The 19,432-nt window shown below is 38.0% G+C and overlaps 1 protein-coding gene across 4 annotated transcripts in view; it reads left to right on the top strand.

Annotated features, from left to right (window-relative positions):
* MAN1A2 (mannosidase alpha class 1A member 2) overlaps positions 1-19,432 on the top strand; it is a 140,149-nt gene that overhangs the window by 24,196 nt on the left and 96,521 nt on the right. For all 4 annotated transcript variants that reach the window (XR_011729335.1, XM_071761463.1, XM_071761482.1 and 1 more), the window contains exon 2: positions 11,232-11,487. Coding sequence is in view for 3 of the 4 variants with exons in the window: in XM_071761463.1 (XP_071617564.1) it covers positions 11,232-11,487 (256 nt within the window). In the remaining variant the exon portion in view is untranslated. The remainder of the gene's footprint in view (positions 1-11,231; positions 11,488-19,432) is intronic.

The following is a 19,432-nucleotide window of genomic DNA, read 5'->3' as shown; positions in this document are numbered from 1 at the left end:
AACTTGGAGGAGATGATCCTTGAAAGTCAACCAGCCTTCCTGGGCTCCCAATTTTTTCCAGGGTCTTGTCCCATGGTATCCTACTAAGGAGGTTCCAGAAGAGGCCAAAATAAGGTCTTCTGAAGTCAAGGGTTTCATGCTTGCTGAACACCCTCTTCTTTGCAGCCCTGAGGATCTTAAGCTCCACCATCTCATGGTCTCTGCAGCCAGGGCTGCCCATGATCTTTACATTCCCTACCAGCCTTTCCCTGTTGGAGACTACAAGGTCTAGCATGGTACCTCTCCTCATAATGACAGTCATGTTAAAATGATTGTAATTTTTTTTTTCTTAGCTTTCTTATAAAACATCCCCCTGCCTCCAGATACGCTTCTATATAGCAAATGTCTTTTGGCACCCTATTCTTCTTTTCCACTACCCTGAGCTCTGTTTTTAAGGTAACTTACTCGACACTTCCAAGGTCAGCTGAATACTACTACTCACAGTTGGTGTGTTTAATTTGTTTCTGATTGTTATTTGAAATTAAATAAAACATCTTCACCAAACAGAATCAAGATAACTATATACAAGTGGGTTAAGAGAGCTGTTTGCTTGTTAACTCTGTTAAAAAAAGAAAAAAGTTTTCTTGATCTGTTTTATGGTTTAGTTATCTTTTTTGCATAACAAGACTAGACCAGGAGTTGTCTTCCACTATTGTTCTTACTGACTCACAGATTTAGTGTGTTTTCATGTGTGTTTGATTAAGAGACCTTAAAGATCATCTGGTTCCAGCCCCCCTGCATGGGCAGGGGCACATCCTACTAGATCAGGCTGCTTAAAGCCCCATCCAACCTGACCTTGAAAATCTCCAAGGATGAGGCATCCACAACCTCTTTTGCAATGTCAGAGAATGTCATCTCTTCTACCGTATATGGAGAGTGAGTCTGTCCTGATATATTAAATATTTAATATGTTTATATTTATCACTTCCCATTGCAAGTAATTAGCGGAGCTTCCTGGCATTCTTACATCGTGATTTCAGGAAGCCTTTGCTACCAGTTAGAGGGAGGATTTTCAAACTGTGTATTTTGAAAGCAAACAGGCAAAATCCTTTCTGTCTTCTGCTTAAATGTTTTCTCAGATATTGCTGTTTCTGTGTCTCAGGTTGACTATTAGAAAAATCTCCGTAACTTATTAGTCAAACTGATATCACATTTTTTGTTATGGGGCTAAACTACCTGAACAAGAGCATGCTGTAATCAACAGATGTACTAAGAAATTTCATTTCTTCTTCACTGTGTGGGTATGTAAAAGGAAAAAGAACTGCTCAGCTCGCTGAGGCTCCTGCTTAAAACTTGGTTCAATTTCTAGAGCCTGTTTAGGTAATTTAAGTAATTTCTGAAGATTTTCTGTGTGCATTCATGGAGCTATTTTTTCCTCCTTTGAGAGTATCACGTGCAAAAGGGGGGATTTGTAATTCTGGGAACAAAGAAGATGAGGAAAGAAGACAGAGTAAGGTTACTGTGTGTGATGCACAGACATGATTTAAGTTCTTTTGTTTTATTTTTGTTATGGTTTCTGTTCACATCCCAGAATTCCTCTACAGATCTAAGGTAATGAACGCAGCATCCCATCTTGGCACAACTCTCAGGCAATGTAACTAATGCAGGGGGTGAAAGAGTGATTACTGTAATGCTAAAGATGCAGTGCAAGCTTCCACAGAGCATATACTGAAACACTTGCTGCTGTTGTATAAAAATGGACCCATGATTCATTTTCTTCAGATAAAAAATTATGTAAGAGTTATGTTTTGCAAAACCCAAAACTTCATTCCAGAGAACGTTGAAATGTTAAATAGTGTAGGAAGTGCTAGTTCTGTGCTTGCACATGCAACTTTAATGTAGCCCTTTATGTATTCAAAAGAGTGAGAAGTAGGGTCTAATGGTAACTTGTAATCTTCTTGGTTTTCATGTGCTTAACTATATTTTTTGAATCTAAAATTAGCTATCCAAGTCTGGCTAATTTTAAGATTATGCTTAATATTGGGAAGCTTAAGTAAGACTATGACATCCTGGAAAAAGTTGCCATCAGAGCAAGTTACTTTTGTAATTGTGAAAAATGACTGTATGAATTTAATTTTGTATAAGATAAAGAAAAATAAACAACTCACAAAGATTGTAGCATGATGGCATCTAAGAAAGATGAGCTTTGGGTGGTACAGAAAATACAGTAATGCTTCAGACTCTGCAGCAACTTCTGTGGTCTGTGCCAAATCATAGAATGCACCACCCTTATTTGTTCTTGGCTTGTGTTGTTAGGTTTGCATCCTTTTTTTAGTTATTATTATTTTCTTTTTCAATTGGAAATAGATTTTTGGAAGTGATAGTACACAGGACATGCAATAATACTTGAGAGTATGATGCTGTGTAATGGAAGTGCTCTGGTTTTTTTATTTCTTCATGAGCATATGCTTCAGGATCTGAGCTGGGACACCAACATCAGCAGCACTGCTTTTTCCTATATGTAAAGGTGCTTATTTGTAAAGGTGCCTTTTTACAAGGAAGCAGAGATGATGCACTGCCCTTGTATGGGAACCCAGTTCTGTCTAATTGCTTTCTCAGTATCACAAGACCATATGTATTATTCTGCCTTGATCAAACTGGCTTTCATAACAGTGAATAATATAACATGCCAGGTGTTTGTCTGTACTGTATTAGACTTGTCTGTGGTGAATAAGGTGAAAATACCCTTATACATTGTTATCTATATATGTATCTACACTTTCACAGAAGCAGTGTTTCCAGCTACCTAGAGTGGTTTATAGTAGAAATTCTAGGGTTTATCATTATTAATTGTAGTAGGCTTCTGCAGTTTTGAATTAAAATTATCCTAGTGATCTTTGGGGCTGTTTGAATCCCGCATCAAAAAATCTCAGTTTCCAGGTGGTTGTTCATACCATCTTGCTAATTTTATTTTTTATTTTACCCAATTATCTTGTTCAGTACTGATTTCCTTTTCTGTTTCTTACTTCTATATTCTATACATATTTTTCATCCTCCTTCTTGCAAAGGTCTTCCATCTTCATTACTTAAATAAAATATATGTCTCATTGGTGTACTTACTGGAAGGGAAGAGCTCTGCGAGAAAGGAAGCTATTTATAATCCTTTTATGCAGGGCAGGTAGCAACATTCTTCTGTTGAGGTTTCTTGATAAAACATGAAGTGATCCTAAATTTCATAAATTTTAGTAAGACTTCGGCTTTTCAGTGTCTTTTTTTGAGATGCAAGATTGATTCCTAAAAAATATTTTTTCTTCTATATTAGCGTTTTAAGTGCTTTGACAGTTAGATTTAAGACCTTGTTCTGCAGGAGCTTAATATTCTGCATGGAGGTAATTAGCTGCAGCTGTTAAGTGAATTTTTTTAATCAGCAAGAATTTTGAAATAATGCCTACTTTTGATTATATGCTAGTGCCTTGAGGCAAATCTAATTGTATTTTATGTCCTATAAACAGAAAGTATCTAAATGAGATGTGCTTGATAGAGCTGTAGTGATTGAAAACTGTATGTTTTTGAACTTAATGCATCTATTGCTTTTTTTAAGAAAGTGCTTTCATACCTGAATGACATTGACACTAAAACCTGAGTTTCCTCATATGTAGTTGAAAACTTAAAGCATTGTATAATTTATATTTTTTATTTTCTCCTCACTAATGAAAGTTGCATTCATTTTTGCTGTAGTCTTTAAACATGTATCTAATTTCTTCCTGAAATAGTTGATCTGATGTTTCTGAAAATCTGTCTTGGCTGATACTATAACTGCAAAACTGAGAAATTTCATGTAAGCTTCAAATGCTTACATGGTCTCTGGTGACCCTTCTGTGCACTGACAAATGCCTGGTCACTCAAAGGAATGCAGCTGTTGGAATGCTTGGAGAAAACATCTGTCTGTCTTCACTAGTAAAACTTAAGCTGACTGTACCAGCTATGGCAGTGGCTTCAGGTCCCAAGAATGCCATTAACTTGAGTTTGACATTCTCCTTTTTTGCACTGGGGATTATGTGGCTGCTATAGGTAGGGGTGAGGAACAAGCAGTGCTTGTCAGAATATAAAGATAAAAAAAATCCCAATTCTGTTCATGTTAATATTTAACATAGGAAGCAAATATATCCTTAAGGATGTTTGTTGTTCTGGTTTTGTTTGGTTTTTTTCCCCCTTTTAGAATTTATACATGTTCTTAATTTGGTTGTGGAATCTGTACTCTTTTTTCTTAACCGGAAGGTATGTTTTACTACCATTGTGAAAGAAAGTGGGAGATATCATATGTTTTAATGCATTTTTTAATGAAGTATTTAATTGGATATCTTGCCGTATGGTGATTTCTGAGAGTTCTGGATATGTTTCAAAATCTTAAAAAAGGTATCTGAAAATACTGAGGAATTTCATGGCTTTTAATTTTCTGGAGGGCTTGCTCTTCCTCCCTAAAGGATGTGCTTCAACTCTCTAACCTCTTCTGCAATTTATGTGTGTCTATTCAATCTGTGTTTGTAAAATTCTCTCTAAATATATTCCCTGAGTGTTTTGATTGTCCTCATTCCAGAACTGTTTCCAAAGGCCCTGCTAAATTACAAGACAAATTAAGTAGAGACACATAAAGGAGTATCATCAAGCAGTGTCTTTTAATGATGAGCATAGAAATCTGTTCATTTAATGTGTGGGACATCTAGAAATGAAGCCCAAAGAGGCCAAGCAAAACTGTTTAGAGACAGAGTTTTGAGCCTTTAAAAAGCAAAGGTATTTATTTTCGGATCCGGGGAACTCCCAGCTCGCGCTGGACAAAGAGTTCCACCCCCCCGAGGGAAAGGGTTAGGGCATTTATAGGGGAGGATAAATACATGTTTCAGAAGTGGCCATGTTTTCTTCCTGTTGTGTCTGGGCAATGCATGTAATGAATTACAATTTTGTGAAAAACAAAAAAGGGTACAGAATGGCAGCCTCGAGGAGTTAAGTGGATTGTCTTCGTAACAGGATTGCTGGATCAACAGAACAAGGTCAGGCTTAGAGAGGGCTCTATGGTTTAAGAAAGACTGCATTTAAAAATACAATGAAACTAAGAAAAATCTAGGTATAGTCACATTCTAGGAAATAGGAAGAATGTCCAGACACTGGCAGTCTAGGCAACAGAGAATTTTCCACTGCTGAACAAAAGCTCTGGGAGGAAGATTAAGACTGAAGTTACAGTTTGTTTGACTTCAGGTGACACCTGGCTATCAACAAAGAAAAGTCAGAGATTGAGGTTTTGATTTAGATGAGAAAGCAGATCTGGAACTGTATCTGTGAGCTTCCATTATAGAGGTGAGAGGTTTTGAGAGCTGCGAGAGAGGTGGCTGAAGGCTTAGATTCTCAGTCCAAAATTTGGCTGAAAAAGAAATCAATTAGGGACATAAGTTATTGTACAGAAGTGGAAGGAAATTTTATTTGCAGGAATTCTACATGGAGTTCAAGAAGGGATATTTAGGATTAAAGGAAAGTGTCAGTGCCAGGGAATTAATTCTGTTATCTTGTTTAATGGTTCAAGTAAGTTGAATGATGAAAGCTAGAACGGGTGTTCAGAGTGGTGGCCATGCCTTTGTAGAAGATTGTGAGAGCAAGTTAGTAGAGCCCAAGTTGATACAAACAATAGTAAAGGAAGGCAGGAAATAGGAACATGAAAAAGGTTACAGGAAAGTACAATGACAAGAGAAAAAAAAACTGTGTGGAGAGGGATAAGAGAACAAGGGTGTAAGGACTCCGTCTTATGCTCCTGGTGTTTGAGTAACAGTACTCATGTCATATGCAAACCTCTCTTGCTAGAAATAAGTTCTACTGCCAGCTTTGTCTAAAAGAAACCACTCAAGGAATCTGCAATTTGAAATAATTTTCTGGGCAGCAAGGGTGAGTGTATGTATCTCCAGTGTGCTTTATGTGTCATGAATGTATATTCTCTATATTGAAGGAAAACATGATGGGATTGTAATATGTGTGGATGTCATGAAATAGTGTATGCTGCAAGACTGGAGGGAAAACCAGCTTTTGTAGTTAACATCTGAAATGGTTTTTAGGCACTGACTGTCAAAGATTTTTTTTTTTTTTTTTTTTTTTTTTTGAAGTAGTGCCTATCTTTTTGTTTCACTGTCTCTAAAAGTAGCCTCTGGTTGAAGATCAAACTTGACAAAAGGGTGAAAGTTCAGAATTTCCACACAGAGGTTTGCTTCTGCATGACAGGCTTATGTACATATTTATGGACTTTAGCATATCTCATCTACCCCTCTGAAAAATCCAAATAATAATAAACTGATGATCCTTTCGCTATAGTGAGCCAGTATTCTGCTTTTTAGTCTAATGGAACAGTTGCTGGTGGCCATTCTTCTTTTCTTGACTCCATTTGAATGTTTGTTTCCTTTTTTGATCTCAAACCTTTTAAAGAAGTTTGAAAGCATTTTTGATTTTTTGCAGTTCAGTTTCTAAAGAACCTGTAGCAGCAGGTATGAGAGATGTTGAGAGACTCTTGGCAAGTGAGGCTTCAGTAGCTGTTACATTCAGAAGGCTCACTACCTCCTACATACTTAAAGCACATGAAGTTTTGGTTAGTAATTCAGTTATCAAGCATTATAATTTGTGGTCATTTCTGAATGTTGCTGCTCCTGGACACATCAAGAGTATACAAAGTTCCTGCATAGGCAGCTGCAATTGTTAATTACAGTGATGGTTTAAAAAACTTGCACCTATTTGTAGTTTCAGGCTCTGATTGTTAGAGCCTGAAATTGTTAGACCTCTGATTGTTAGGTCTACTTATGGTTCTTTCTGGCAAAAATTATCTAAACACAGATTGATAATATTGCTTGTTTGAAATTAGCTTTTGCTGTAATTTCATGATACTTGAACCTCTGTCTTGAGACACTAGAATGAGCAGTTAGGGTGATTACAAGAAAGCAGCTTTCTGTTAGGTGAGATTTTTTTACGGTTTACTGAAAAAAAAAATCTTCATTTTAAGGGTTTGCTCCTGTGGCTTAGAAGTGTGTGAGGGTAGTTGCATGAGGGAACTGTTTGACACATTTTGGTGTATGCATTTCTGCTGGGATTCTTTCCAATCTTGTATTTTTAGATTGATCCTTTCTGAGGTCTCTCTTCTTTAACTAGAAGTATTTGAATGTAGTGGTATCTGCATACATTAAAGCGTTGCTAACTTTTGTGCTGGATGGGAGTTTATCGGTGTTCGACTGTGACTTGGCAGTCTGGGGAGTTGTCAGCTGCTCCTATGGTTCCAGTCTTCTAATTCTCTTTATTCTGTAATTTCACTTAATTATTGTTGCTTAAGAACTCAGAAGAAAGATGTGGTGTTGACATTTAAGGGTGTGATTTTTCTTCCATTAGGTTTATATATATATGTATATGTATATGTATATGTATATGTATATGTGTATTCTTGGTAAAATACATCTGTAGCTGAAAGGTAGGATATGACATCTTTTGCAGCTCATGCTGTCCATCATTGGTAATTGCACAGAGGATATGTACCCGCAGAAGAAGCTCTTGTGCTGTCTCCTGTAAACTCCCTGAAATACCTGCTGACCTTTCTCTTCATCTTACTGTTTTCTTATGTTTGTCTCAAAATGTCACTTCCTGGAAGAGTTCTTTTTCATCTCTATTGAGTCTCAGCGTATTTTCCTCACATGCTTGGGTATTCTGCCAAGTGACTGAAGGGAAGTACACTGTCATTCACCTCTCCTTAATGACTCTAATTAGATTATAGTGCTGTAGAAATCAACAGCTTTGACGTTTTTACATAGTGGTTCCTGCAGTGTAACCAGATGTGAGTTCAAAACTTTTTTTCCAATTTATGGCTGTTTCATGGATTCTGAATCAAGAAATAGATGAGGTTTGTGGAGTGATGGACTTTTTATTATTGCTGTTGTATGCAGCACCTGGAATTGAAAATTTAAAGATTAGAGAAAGGCAAAATCTTCATGACACTTGATTATGAAGGTGCTTAAGCACATCACTAGTGATTCATTTTAGTGAGTCACACTCACTATAGCTACTCAAGCAGTGTTATTGTTTTTCACACAGGGGGATTCTATTTGTGGATTTTCATGTTAACCATAGAAATACAAAAGCATTTCTATTAATGAATAAAGCACACTCATTGTAAAGCATCCTCTGAAAATTAGGTTAATGTTGGGTATGCCTTGAACATCATTTCATTAAGATGTGAGAAACATTGTTACATTCTCTTTCTAAAAATTTGGGGGTTCCAGTGGTGGTGGATCCTTTGCTGAAAGAATTCCGATATCTGTTAACACAATATTAGTAGATTTAGTCAGGAGGCAAAGAACTGTCACTTGCCTCTAGAAACTGAGTTCTGAAAATGAGAAGCATAGCTCCAAAATACATTATGCCTATACTGAATTAATTTGATTTTTATGTGTTCAGTAAGACTTTCTATTCCACATTCTTTGTAAGCTGTCTCTTCTGCTCCTTTAGAGTGTGCTGTTCCTTGGTGAGAACATGGCTGTGGGGAGTGAGGCCTTGTTCTGGTGACCTCATTTTCATTCTCTTTAGCTGCATCTTAGACAGAGCCCTCTGCTAGCCCCAAAGAAGCTTTCCAAACTGCACACCTATGTTTTGAAGTCAGTTCAGTTGATAGAAATTTTTACCTCGTTTTGTTACTGAATTGAGCTCGTTTCTGCCACAGCAGTATGTGATTAACTTTTGCAGGAATACAAGGAAGTTATGCTCCCCCGTAAGTGGGTCATAGTAGAACCTATCCTAAAAGGTGGAAGTTATCTTAAGTGGTATTATTTTTGTTTTCTTTCTTTAGACTAGTCTTTTGCCACTTCAAAAGTTGTTACTTTGTTTTACAGTTCAAGGAGAGAAGGACTCTGTTACTATTGAACAGTGTTTATAAGCTTTGATTTAATAGTCAAAGTGAGGAGCTCAGACTTTTTTCTCTTTTTTTAATTGTTTGGGAGAAATATGGATGTGATGGGGGTACTGAGAAAAGTAGCTGCAGAACTAAAGTTGGAATACCTCTCAGTCAGTGCATCTGTTAAAACATTGCACGATATTTCTGTATTTATACTGAAAGATGCTGCTGCTGCAGCACATTTAAAAAAATATGAACCTATAGCACACACACAAAAAAAGCCTAACATCCTTTGTGTAACAATGCTTTTTGCTGACAGTATTTATGTTATAGTACCATTGTTCTCCCACAGCATGCAATACACACTGTACTGTAAACTGTGAAGTTATTTTCTGGATGACATAAAGTGATGTCATATTTGTTCAAATTAGAATAAAATGTGTGCCTAAAAAAAGTCTATTTGAGCTTTTGAACCCAGGCTGATGACTGCAGCAAAGAGATGTATAAATTTTAACTTAAAAATATACTCTATGTTTTTAAGATAGTAGTCAGGGCTAGTGCACCGGAGGTTTGAACTGTGGCATTCTGTAGCTAAAAGCTTCATTTTTTTTTCTACCTTGTCTTAAAATCAGGTCTCCTTAGGCAGTGGACTGTAACTTGCACAGAAGGGACCAATCTGGTCCATTCTATATGTACTATATATTGTAACTCTACGCAAATTATTAATTATTAGCTTCATTATTTGTAAACTATTTGTAATTACCTTCTTTTGTAAAGGTGAAGTGGTGCTCTAAAATAGACACCAAATTATCTTGATCTGCAAGATTAATAAAAGCAGTTCTATTACACATTATACTTGCAAAGCTCAGTAAGACTTCTCCATATCTCCTGATATTCCAATGCAGCACTCCAATGAGTTACTTGAGATTTGTTAGAATCTCTGGAAACATTATTGTTTTACCATAGATTATTTTCCAATATGTTTAATTACCTTTATAGGAAAAATACCCCAGTTTAAATAAGTGAAAATATTTGTATTTTTGTTGCCAAGTGTTTAGTTAACAGTTGCCAATCTTGTGCTTATTATTTCTGTATACACTGGATTGGCTTTTAATTGCAATTGGACTAGATGATCACTGTTAGGTTCCTTCCAACTGAACTATCCTAATTCTCACACACCAAATGGTGATTGCTCTTTCTCATTGGTACGCTTTCCATATACTGGAAAAAACGCATCATATGGGTCAGTGTCTAAAAAATCCTAAAAGCGTTTAGGCTAGAGCTTAGTGTTTCTTTCATGGCTTGCTGCTTGCCTTCTTTCCTTTCTGTTATCCACCATTTTCTCCTTAATGCTTTTTAAGGAAAAAATATTTTTGGCCAGGGGAGGAAAGAGGCAGTGAGTGAGTGAGTTGGTTTTTGTAACTAGGGTTGTTATGGATCCTAACAACTATTTTGGCTTACATTAGTCATTTGACTATATTGTCAAATAGAGAGACTAACTATGTTTTAAGGAGGCTTGAAAAGGTTGTGTTACAGTGAGAGCCTGATGTGTATCCTTCTGCTGTCTTGAAATCTTCTAGGTATGAAGTGAGCCATTTTTGTCTGTTACAATAACCTCTCATTTAGCCCAGGCTCTAAAATGGTACTCTTTGTTTTGTGTGTAACTAATGAAACTTTTACTGATCATTAAAAATTATGATGTAAGATAATGCTTAGAACCATGTTGATGTTGGCTTTGTTGATTGGAAGTTTCATAACCTCTGAGGTTTATGGACCGTGCTTTTTGGTGCAATGAGTTCTAAATTAAAGAAAAAACATGCTGTGGTAGGGTTTGCAGCTCTTGCTGCTCACATCTCATTGTTAATAAAAGGAGTGGCTGCAATTAAAAAAAAAAAAAATAAAATTTTTTTTTAGCAGTTACTTCAGATCTTGAGAAGTTGTGCATGATGTATTTATCGGGCAGAAGGTGAGGGAGAGGCCTGATAATTTTTATTTTTTCTTGAATGGAATGATTGCTAAATGTGTCTGCACACATCCTGTAGCTGAAGTACAGGACGTAGGGCTTTTCCTCTTTGATTTCTTGAGTAGAGAAGTAGAGGTGTTGAGATATACTGTAGAAAACCCCTGTGAAAATTTTTCTACAGTAGTGTTGGAGATGGGTGTGCTGTTCTTTTTTGGTTCATAGAAAATAGTGTAAGGTTGTGCACTAATAATTTAGTAAACTTTTATGAATCATTACAATTAATTAGAGTAAACTAACTTTGGATGTGGCTTCTGTTTTGAAGCTGCAGTTTGTTTATAAGCAATGTGTTTTTAGTAATGAAATGCTGACCGGCATTTGTGTCTCTAGAGAAGAAGAGGAACGTCTGAGAAATAAGATCCGAGCAGATCATGAAAAGGCTCTGGAAGAGGCTAAGGAGAAATTGAAGAAATCACGTGATGAAATTCAAGCCGAGATTCAGACAGAAAAGAACAAAGTAGTGCAAGAGTTGAAAAAGAAAGACAGCAAGCCACTGCCCCCTGTTCCTTTACCAAATCTTATAGGAATAAACAGTGGAGAACCAGCAGATGTGGATATTCGAGAGAAGAGGAACAAAATTAAAGAGGTAAAAATGATATGGTCCTACCCATTTTTGTATCTGATAGCATTTACTTATATGGTGTTAAGTTGCTGTTATGATTGATACTAAAAAGAAAAGAAAAACAGGGCTACAAATGTTTTTAATAAATAGAAAGTTAAAAGTGCATGTCAGGTATTAATGTACATCATTGCTGCATGTTTCTCCTGGTGTTGGGGTGTTGATATTTCACTGGATAACAACTTAAAAAATATTTTAAGTGTTTCCACAACTTAGTGGTATGGATTCACAGTGAGTTTGCCGTTAATACATGGAACAGCAGCAAGTGTTTATTTAAAGCAGAGCCTGAATTTGTGAGGTTCCATGCTAAAAGTGTTTTTTGTTGGTGTGTTAGAAAGTATTTCCACATGTTTTAAAAATGGATTAGAGAGATAGGAAAACAGAAATTACATGCTGCTAAAATGTGCAAATTACCAAACTATCATATATACTTTCAAAATAGGTTTTAAATGGGACTAAAAAAACAGGAGTCATTTAAGTAGATTGCCTCATCTGTAAAACATTAAAACTAAGATATTGGCTTAGACTTCTGGTTCTGTGGCAGGCTCTGCTATAGAAATTGCTGTTTTTGATCTTTTCCCTTCCACTCCTGGTTGGCTGTGAAATTCATTACTCCCCAGCAATGCTAGTTTCCTATTATTATTGACATACATTTTAAAGTCTGAATTTATAGGTAGTATAGCAGAAACGCAGGGCCTTTTTCTCACCCCAGCCCACCCCCTCTCTGCCCCCAAATCTGCTTAGTTCTATGCCTAAAAATTGGGTTAGCAAACAGGAACAGTTCAGAGGTAAACAACCCCTGGCTCTGTGATTAAAAAAACCCAGAACTGTAGCACTAAGTTACACTAGCTAAGTCTTATTTAAAATTGTAATCTGAGTTTAATTAGCTCATAAAACCAAGCAAAAATAAGTCAGTCATACACCTGTCATCATAACAGTTGCAGTTGGAGTATGTGCCATGTTGTGGGTAGATTACTCAAGTTGGAATTTTGCTTTGAATATTAATGACGACTGGATGAAACCCACTCTTATCAAATAATGAACAACTGCTTATGATACCTGAGTGATACAGCATGGAGGTGCTGTGGGGCTGTTTGAATCTCTCAATGAGCACATCCTTCCCTGTAAGGGGAGGAGGCCTGTTCTGTTAGAGACCACTGCAGAAGGACTTTTGACTAAGAAGTTGTGTGTGGAATACCAGATCTCCTCAATCTTACTTGGTTAGGGCTCTTTCCTGAAGGACATTACTGAATTGTGCATTTCAAAAGGCTTTACTGGTTTTTAGAATTGCCTTGAAATATTTTCAATGAGAATATCCAGAAATTTTCAAAATGTCGTCTATAGGGTGGAGATGAAGAGTAAATGTTATGGTCTTGTAACTGTCAACACTTCTTAATTTTACTTACAGATTACTGTATTTAAATACCATTGAGTTTGCTACTGATGGATTTAATGGGTAGAAAAAATTGAATTGATCAAGTAACATGGAAGTAGTGAGCACAGCTAACAGTGAAGAGCTAGCTGGAAGAAATAATGAACTAAAGTTCCTATAGCCTCAAATTCAGAGGAGGGTTGAAAATTAGTATTTGCGTTTCTGAGGTTGTTTTGTAAGAATTTAGACTGAGAAGCTATAGGTTAATAAAGAATGGCAATTTTCTTGGTGATGTGAATAAGTAGTAAAGTTTAGACAATTTTTATTGAGCTAAATCTGATGATTTGGCATCAGTTGGTGAGTAAGGAATCCAGGTTAGTTCAAATAACAGCTCTAGTGATTGTTAGCTGCAGTTGCCACAATCTAGTGCTGTAGAAGGCTTACTCCTTTTTCTGGTGATCAGCCTACACGTGACAAGCTGTTTTATTGTTGCATAACTATTCAGATTTCTGAAGTGTAGCTTTTCATAGCCAGACCAGAGGTTTTATGGGTCTGTGTATTATGTGGATAAGTACTTCAGCTAGGGTAATCATGCCTTTGTACTGAGCAGTTTTCAACAGTATGACCACTGTGCTTGACCAGTCCAGGATCTGAACTTCCCATCTCTGTTGTGTGAATTGCCTTCAGTGAGAGCCTTGTTAGTACTCTGGTGATTGGTGATCAGGTGATCTCCAGAATTTTTAAATTCTTTGATGCGTGGCAGCAGATTATCACTTCTACAGCTAGGTGTGTGAAGGGGCAGAGTACAGGTGTGGAAGGTCTGCTACTGGGAATAGACAAATAATCATGCTGAAAACCCATTGCTTATACAGTGTCATTTTTCTTTGGCCTCTGTATCTCCTTCTGGATTTTGGCATCCACTATGTTGAAATGAATATAATGTGGCTGAGATAAAACATGTATCAACAGTGTCAGATGAATAATATTTTGTCTGAAACCTGTTTTTGACAGCATCAGATGTATCACAGAAGGCTGCAGCAATTCCAGAGACGCAAAGTGCATTTTGAAATATGCTATGATCATCGCAGAGGTCTTCACTCACTGTTTTTTATAACCAGAAGAGACTAATAGGAATGGTCTGTGTAGATGAGGTAGAAAAATAGCAAAAAAAGAACAAGTGCAGGCGATGATGTCTCTAACACAGGTCTACAGCTAGCATATGTGTAGCATTTCTGACTTGCAAGATGTTGTGGTTGCCTGGATTGAGACCAAAAAACAAACACAGGGAATTTCCTAGATCTGTGGAGGCTGGAAATCTGGCTTCAAAATTCCAGGTGGTTGTGAGAAGAAGTTTGGCTCATACCTTGGTTTCCCGTGGAGTGTCCTGATGCATATTTGAAGAACTTTGTTCTCACAGAACAGCTTTTAATTGTTTAAATTCACAAAATTAATGAATGTATACAGCTGATTTTACTTAGTAAAATGATGAGAAACTGTGTAGAATTGGGCTGGCTGTTTGGGACAGTGTGTAACACATGCATGGGTCATTACAGTCAGGAGGAAGATTAAAAAATTTCCAAACAGAGATCTAGTTTCTACCATTTTTACATAAACTTTTTTACAACTTTTTCTTTTCAAAGAACTACTTGGTGAAGTCTTTTTTTTGAGAGATCTTTTTATAAAAAGTGCTTTGCAGTACTTACTTTAAGAAGGCATATTTGTGTTTTTTTTTTCAAGTGCATAGAAAAGTAAGAAGAATTTGTGTAATGCTCTTAAGAGTGTTTTGCCAAGTATTCAAAAGCTTTATATAATAGGAATGTTTACTGAGCACAGAGGGGAAGGCTTCATAAGGTCATGGAATAAGCTAGTAACAGAACCTTCATCTCTTTATTTAGTTTCTGTGTGTCTTTGGTTTTGATGCTTAAATGATGTTTTATCAATTGTAGCTAACTCACAGAATTGTAGAATTTGTCTATATTCTTCTAAGAAGCTATTAATTCAGTTATTGCAATAAGGACCACTCATGAGTTGGCTGATTGTTGTATATGCAGAATAAAACTTTGAGAAGTTAAGGTGGTCCAGCCTACTTACAGTACATGCTTTTTAGAACTTTTCTGATGTATTAGCTTGCTACTCTGGCTTTAAAAAAATGCTATGGCTTTTAATTAACTGGTGTTTTAAGAATAAACACATCAAAAAATTGTTCTTGCTGCTACACTCCAACTTTATATCAGTATTTGAGATAGATTTTTCATGCTAAGTAAAAGATGAGAAAACATATTTTAAGAGGGTAGATGTATAATTTTCAAAAAAGGTTTTATGATGTGTCTTTATATTGTAAATCCAAAGAAATGAAGAACAAAACTTAGCTTTTGGAAGTCATTGGCTTTCTTTCCAAGTTAAATTAGCTATAAGTTCATAGAATCAGATAATGGTTTGGGTTGGAAGGGATCTTAAAGATTATCTAGTTCAAACTACCTCTGCATGGGCAGGGGTACATTCTGCTCAAAGCTCCATGAAATTTCATGAGCACTAGGAAATTTTTACACTTAATTTTCATTATTAGGTCCTTTAAAGGGTGTTCAGAATATATTTTTTTCTGCAATTTAAGTGCAATTATTACAGATAGTGCTTTTTACAAAAAGAGCTTAATTTCCTTGAGGAGTTAAATTTTACCCAGTCAAATAAGGAAATTTTTATTATTCTTTTCACCATACCCAGGGTTCAGGTTTTCTTTTTATTTAAGCCTAAGATTTCACAGTACTGCCTTACTGCCAAGATTCATTTCAGATACTCTTTAAAGTATGAGTATTTCGACTGATTAAGGTTCTACTCCCATGCAGTATATGCTATATATACCCTGTTCTAAACATTTAAATGTTTATTTTAGGTCTTTGATTCTCAAAACCCAAAGGTCTGAGAAGCTTTGAAATAATGGCTTTTACATACATAGAAGTCGATATGTTTTGTATTAGATAAAACATTGCTTTTGCATTCATAGTGACTACAAAGCCCTAGGGGTGATTGCCAGGGACCCAGGGACCCTACCTGGTGGTCTCCTTGATCCTCCCATCAAGAGGAAAGGGTGTGAGAAGGAGTGCACTGGCAATGCACATCAGTGTTTGGTTGGAACTTGTGTTGGCAACAGGGTTTTTTTTCTGCAACCATGGGACTGTTTGAAGGGTCTGGCTGGGAGAGGTGGGATCCACATCTAAGGCAGGACGAAAGGCATCTTCGTCAGTGGGATGTAAGGAGGGCTTTTAACTAGGAATGGTGTGGGAGGCAGAGAGTAACTCACAGCCCTGAGGGAGTGGCTGATAAGGGGTAGATGAGAAAAGGGCCTGCAGTGATGATACAGAAAGGGATCACAAAATCAACAAAACAGGGCTTTAGCAGCATCACCTCTAGCATTCGCATATAAGCAAGGAAGTGTCTTCAAGGCACCCTTGTGAAGAAATCCTGAGAACCATTTCTGGGAAATCAGCATGCCAGGGTACCTCACTGAACTGCATGTTCAATAATGCATGTGGCACAGGGAATAAACTTGATGAGTCAGAGGCCTGTGTACAGTTGCAGGGCTGTGATCTTGAGAGATGTGGAGATGGATGGAGATGTGATGGACTTGCATGTGGAGAGATACAGATGATTTAGGAAGAGCGAGCCAGGAAAATGGGAGGCTGAAGTCACCTTTTATGTGAGAGAGAAGCTGGAGAGCCTGGGGCTCTGCCAGGAGACAGGTGATAAACTAAATGAGAGTTTATGGGTAAGGATTTAAGACCAGACTTGTATGGCTTACAGTATTGTGTGTGTCTGCTATAGGCTGCCTGATCAGGAATAACAAGTGGATGAGGTGCTCTAGAGAGATTGGAGCAGTGTTGTGTTTGCAGACCCTGGTTTTCATGGCGCACTTCACCTCACTTGACATCTGCTAGAGGCACCACACAGCAGGACATAATAAGCCATTCAGGAGTTTTCTGGAGTGCAGTGATGACAACTTACTCTTCCAAATGATACCACAGTTAACAAGAAGAGGTGCTCTGCTAAACCTCTTACAAAGAAGGGTTTGTTGAGCATGTGAAATTCAAAGGTAGCCTTAGCTGTTAGGGACCGTGAGATGGTGGAGTTTATCATCCTGAAAGGAGAGAGAAGGGCAAAGCACGCTCAGAACCCTGAACTTCAAGAGAGCAAACTTTGACTTCTTCAGAGATCATCTTTGTAGAGGCCCTTGGGATAAGGTCCTGGAGGGACCAAGAAGCATTATTAAAATTGAAGAATCACTTTCATCAAGCTTAAGAGCAGCCCAACCCAATGAGCAGCAAGTAAAGCAAAAATGCCAGGAGCTGCTTCATAATGGAAAAATGTGGAAAGGAAGCATAAAGAAGGTGAGAACAAAGATAGCTGACCTGGGAGGAATACAGAGTTACTGAGTTGGGGATCAGAAAAGCCAAAGCCTGACTGCAAGTGAATCTGGCAAGTGATGTCAAAGGCAACATGAAGGGCTTCTGTAAGTACACAGGTGACAAAAAGAAGATGAAAGAGTCTATGTAGACCTGCAGCTGAACGACGCACGGTGACAGAGAGTGTGGAAGAAGATGAGGATCTTTTTTTGCCTGAGTCTGGAGCATAAAATAGCCATACTGGAAGAGGCTCAGTTGAAGGAATACTTAAGCAAACTGTACAATTCTAAGTCTATGGGCCATTATGGGATGTACTGAGGAGTGCTGAGGCTGCTGGCTGATGTCATTGTGAGACTTCTTGAGAATCTTTGAATGATCATGGTGATTGGTAGGAGTGCCCAAAATCTGGAGGAAAGCAAATGTTATTTCTATCTTCAGGAAGAGCGGGAAAGTATACCAAGGGAACTACAGGCTTACTTCGCTTCCTAAGAAGGTGATGGAGTAGCTAATCTTGGAAGCTATTCCTAGGCCCATGAACAACATGATGAGTTGGAATAGCCATCTTGGATTGACAAAAGGGTAAGTTATGGTTGATCCACTTGATAAACTTGACTGGCTTAATAGATGAAGGGTAAGCAGTCAGGTAAGTCTGACCTAGTCTTTGGCAAGGTTTTTACACTGTCTCCCGTGAAATCCTCCCAGAGAAGCTTATGAAGTATGATCTGGATAAGCAGTTTGGTGTGTTTAAAACTGTCTGAGTGGCTGGGCCCCAAGGGTGGTGACCAGTTACTTTAAGTCTGTTTGGAAGGCAGTAACTAGTGGTGTACTCCAGGCATCAATACTGGGTCTGATCCTGTTCAACATCTTCATGAATTCTTTGGATGATGGGATAGAATATGTCATCAGAAAATTTGCTGACAACACCAAACTGGGAGTAGCAGCTAATATGCTAGGGCATTGTGCTGCCACCTAGAAGGAGCTCTCAACAGGCTTGAGAAATGGGCTGAGAGGAACCAGTTCAACAAGGGGAAGTGGAGAGTCCTTCACCTAAGGAGGAGCAACCCAATGCATATGGGGTTCAACTATCCAGCAGCTTTGTGAAAAGGAGGACTTGAGAGTTCATTTGGACACAAAGCTGGGCATGAGCAAGTAGTGTGCTCTTGCACCAAATACTTGTAATCTGGGCTTCATTAGTCAAAGCATTGCCAGAAGATCAAGGAATGTGATCTTTTCCCTCTACTCAGCACTGGTGACCCCACACCTGTAATGCTGTATCCATTTCTGGGCTCCAAGAGAAACATGGACATACTGGAGACAGTCCAGTGAAGGCCCACAAAGACAAAGGTAAGGGACTGGAGCATCTCTCATCTTAGGAAACGCTTGGGACTGTTTGTCCTGGGCAAGGGAGGGCCCAGGGTGCTCTTACCAATGAAGGGAGGATGCAAAGAGTGCTGCCCAGTGAAAGGACAAGAGGCACTGGGTGCAAACTGAAACAGAGAAAGTTCCATCTGAACATTGGAAATCCTTGTTTATTTTGAGGGTGACCAAGCACTGGAGCTGGTTGCCCAGATCATTTGTGGAGTCTCCCTCCTTGAAGATATTTGTAAGCTGACTGGATATGGACCTGGACATCCTGCTCCAGATGACTCTGCTTGAGCCCAAAGGTTGGACGGTTTGACCTTGAGAGGTACCTTCCAACTTCAACCATTTTCTGATAGGATGATGTTTCCTGGCCAAACCTCTCATCTGGAAGAAAGCTACCCTAGAATGTTACACAAGCACAGTTAAGTAAACTTAAGAGTGGAACAGTTCTTACGTTCTAGGTTTCAAAGATAGAATGGAAAATTTGGGTTCACTGGAGCTTCTGTTCTACTACTTGTTCTGTATTTTTTGTGTTGTGCTGTCATGTAATTAGGCAGTGCTTAACAATAGACTTTTTGAAATTCAGCTCAAGGGAGGTGTGTTCACACAAGCTAGAGTTGTGAAGTGGCTAAAGGTGCTGGCTGTAGCATGCTTGCTGGTTGTGCACTATAAAAGCTGTTATGTTTCATGAGAAAGGATAGCAAGGGGATACCACTTTCTGATACACTGGAACAAGTTGCCCAGAGGGGTGGTGGAAGCCCCCTCCCTGTAAGTTTATAAG

Source organism: Heliangelus exortis, chromosome 1, assembly GCF_036169615.1.
Source record: "Heliangelus exortis chromosome 1, bHelExo1.hap1, whole genome shotgun sequence".
In the NCBI taxonomy this organism is placed as follows: Eukaryota; Metazoa; Chordata; class Aves; order Apodiformes; family Trochilidae; genus Heliangelus; species Heliangelus exortis.
Note: the sequence above shows the minus strand (reverse complement) of the source record. Positions and strands in the feature narration are given on the sequence as shown.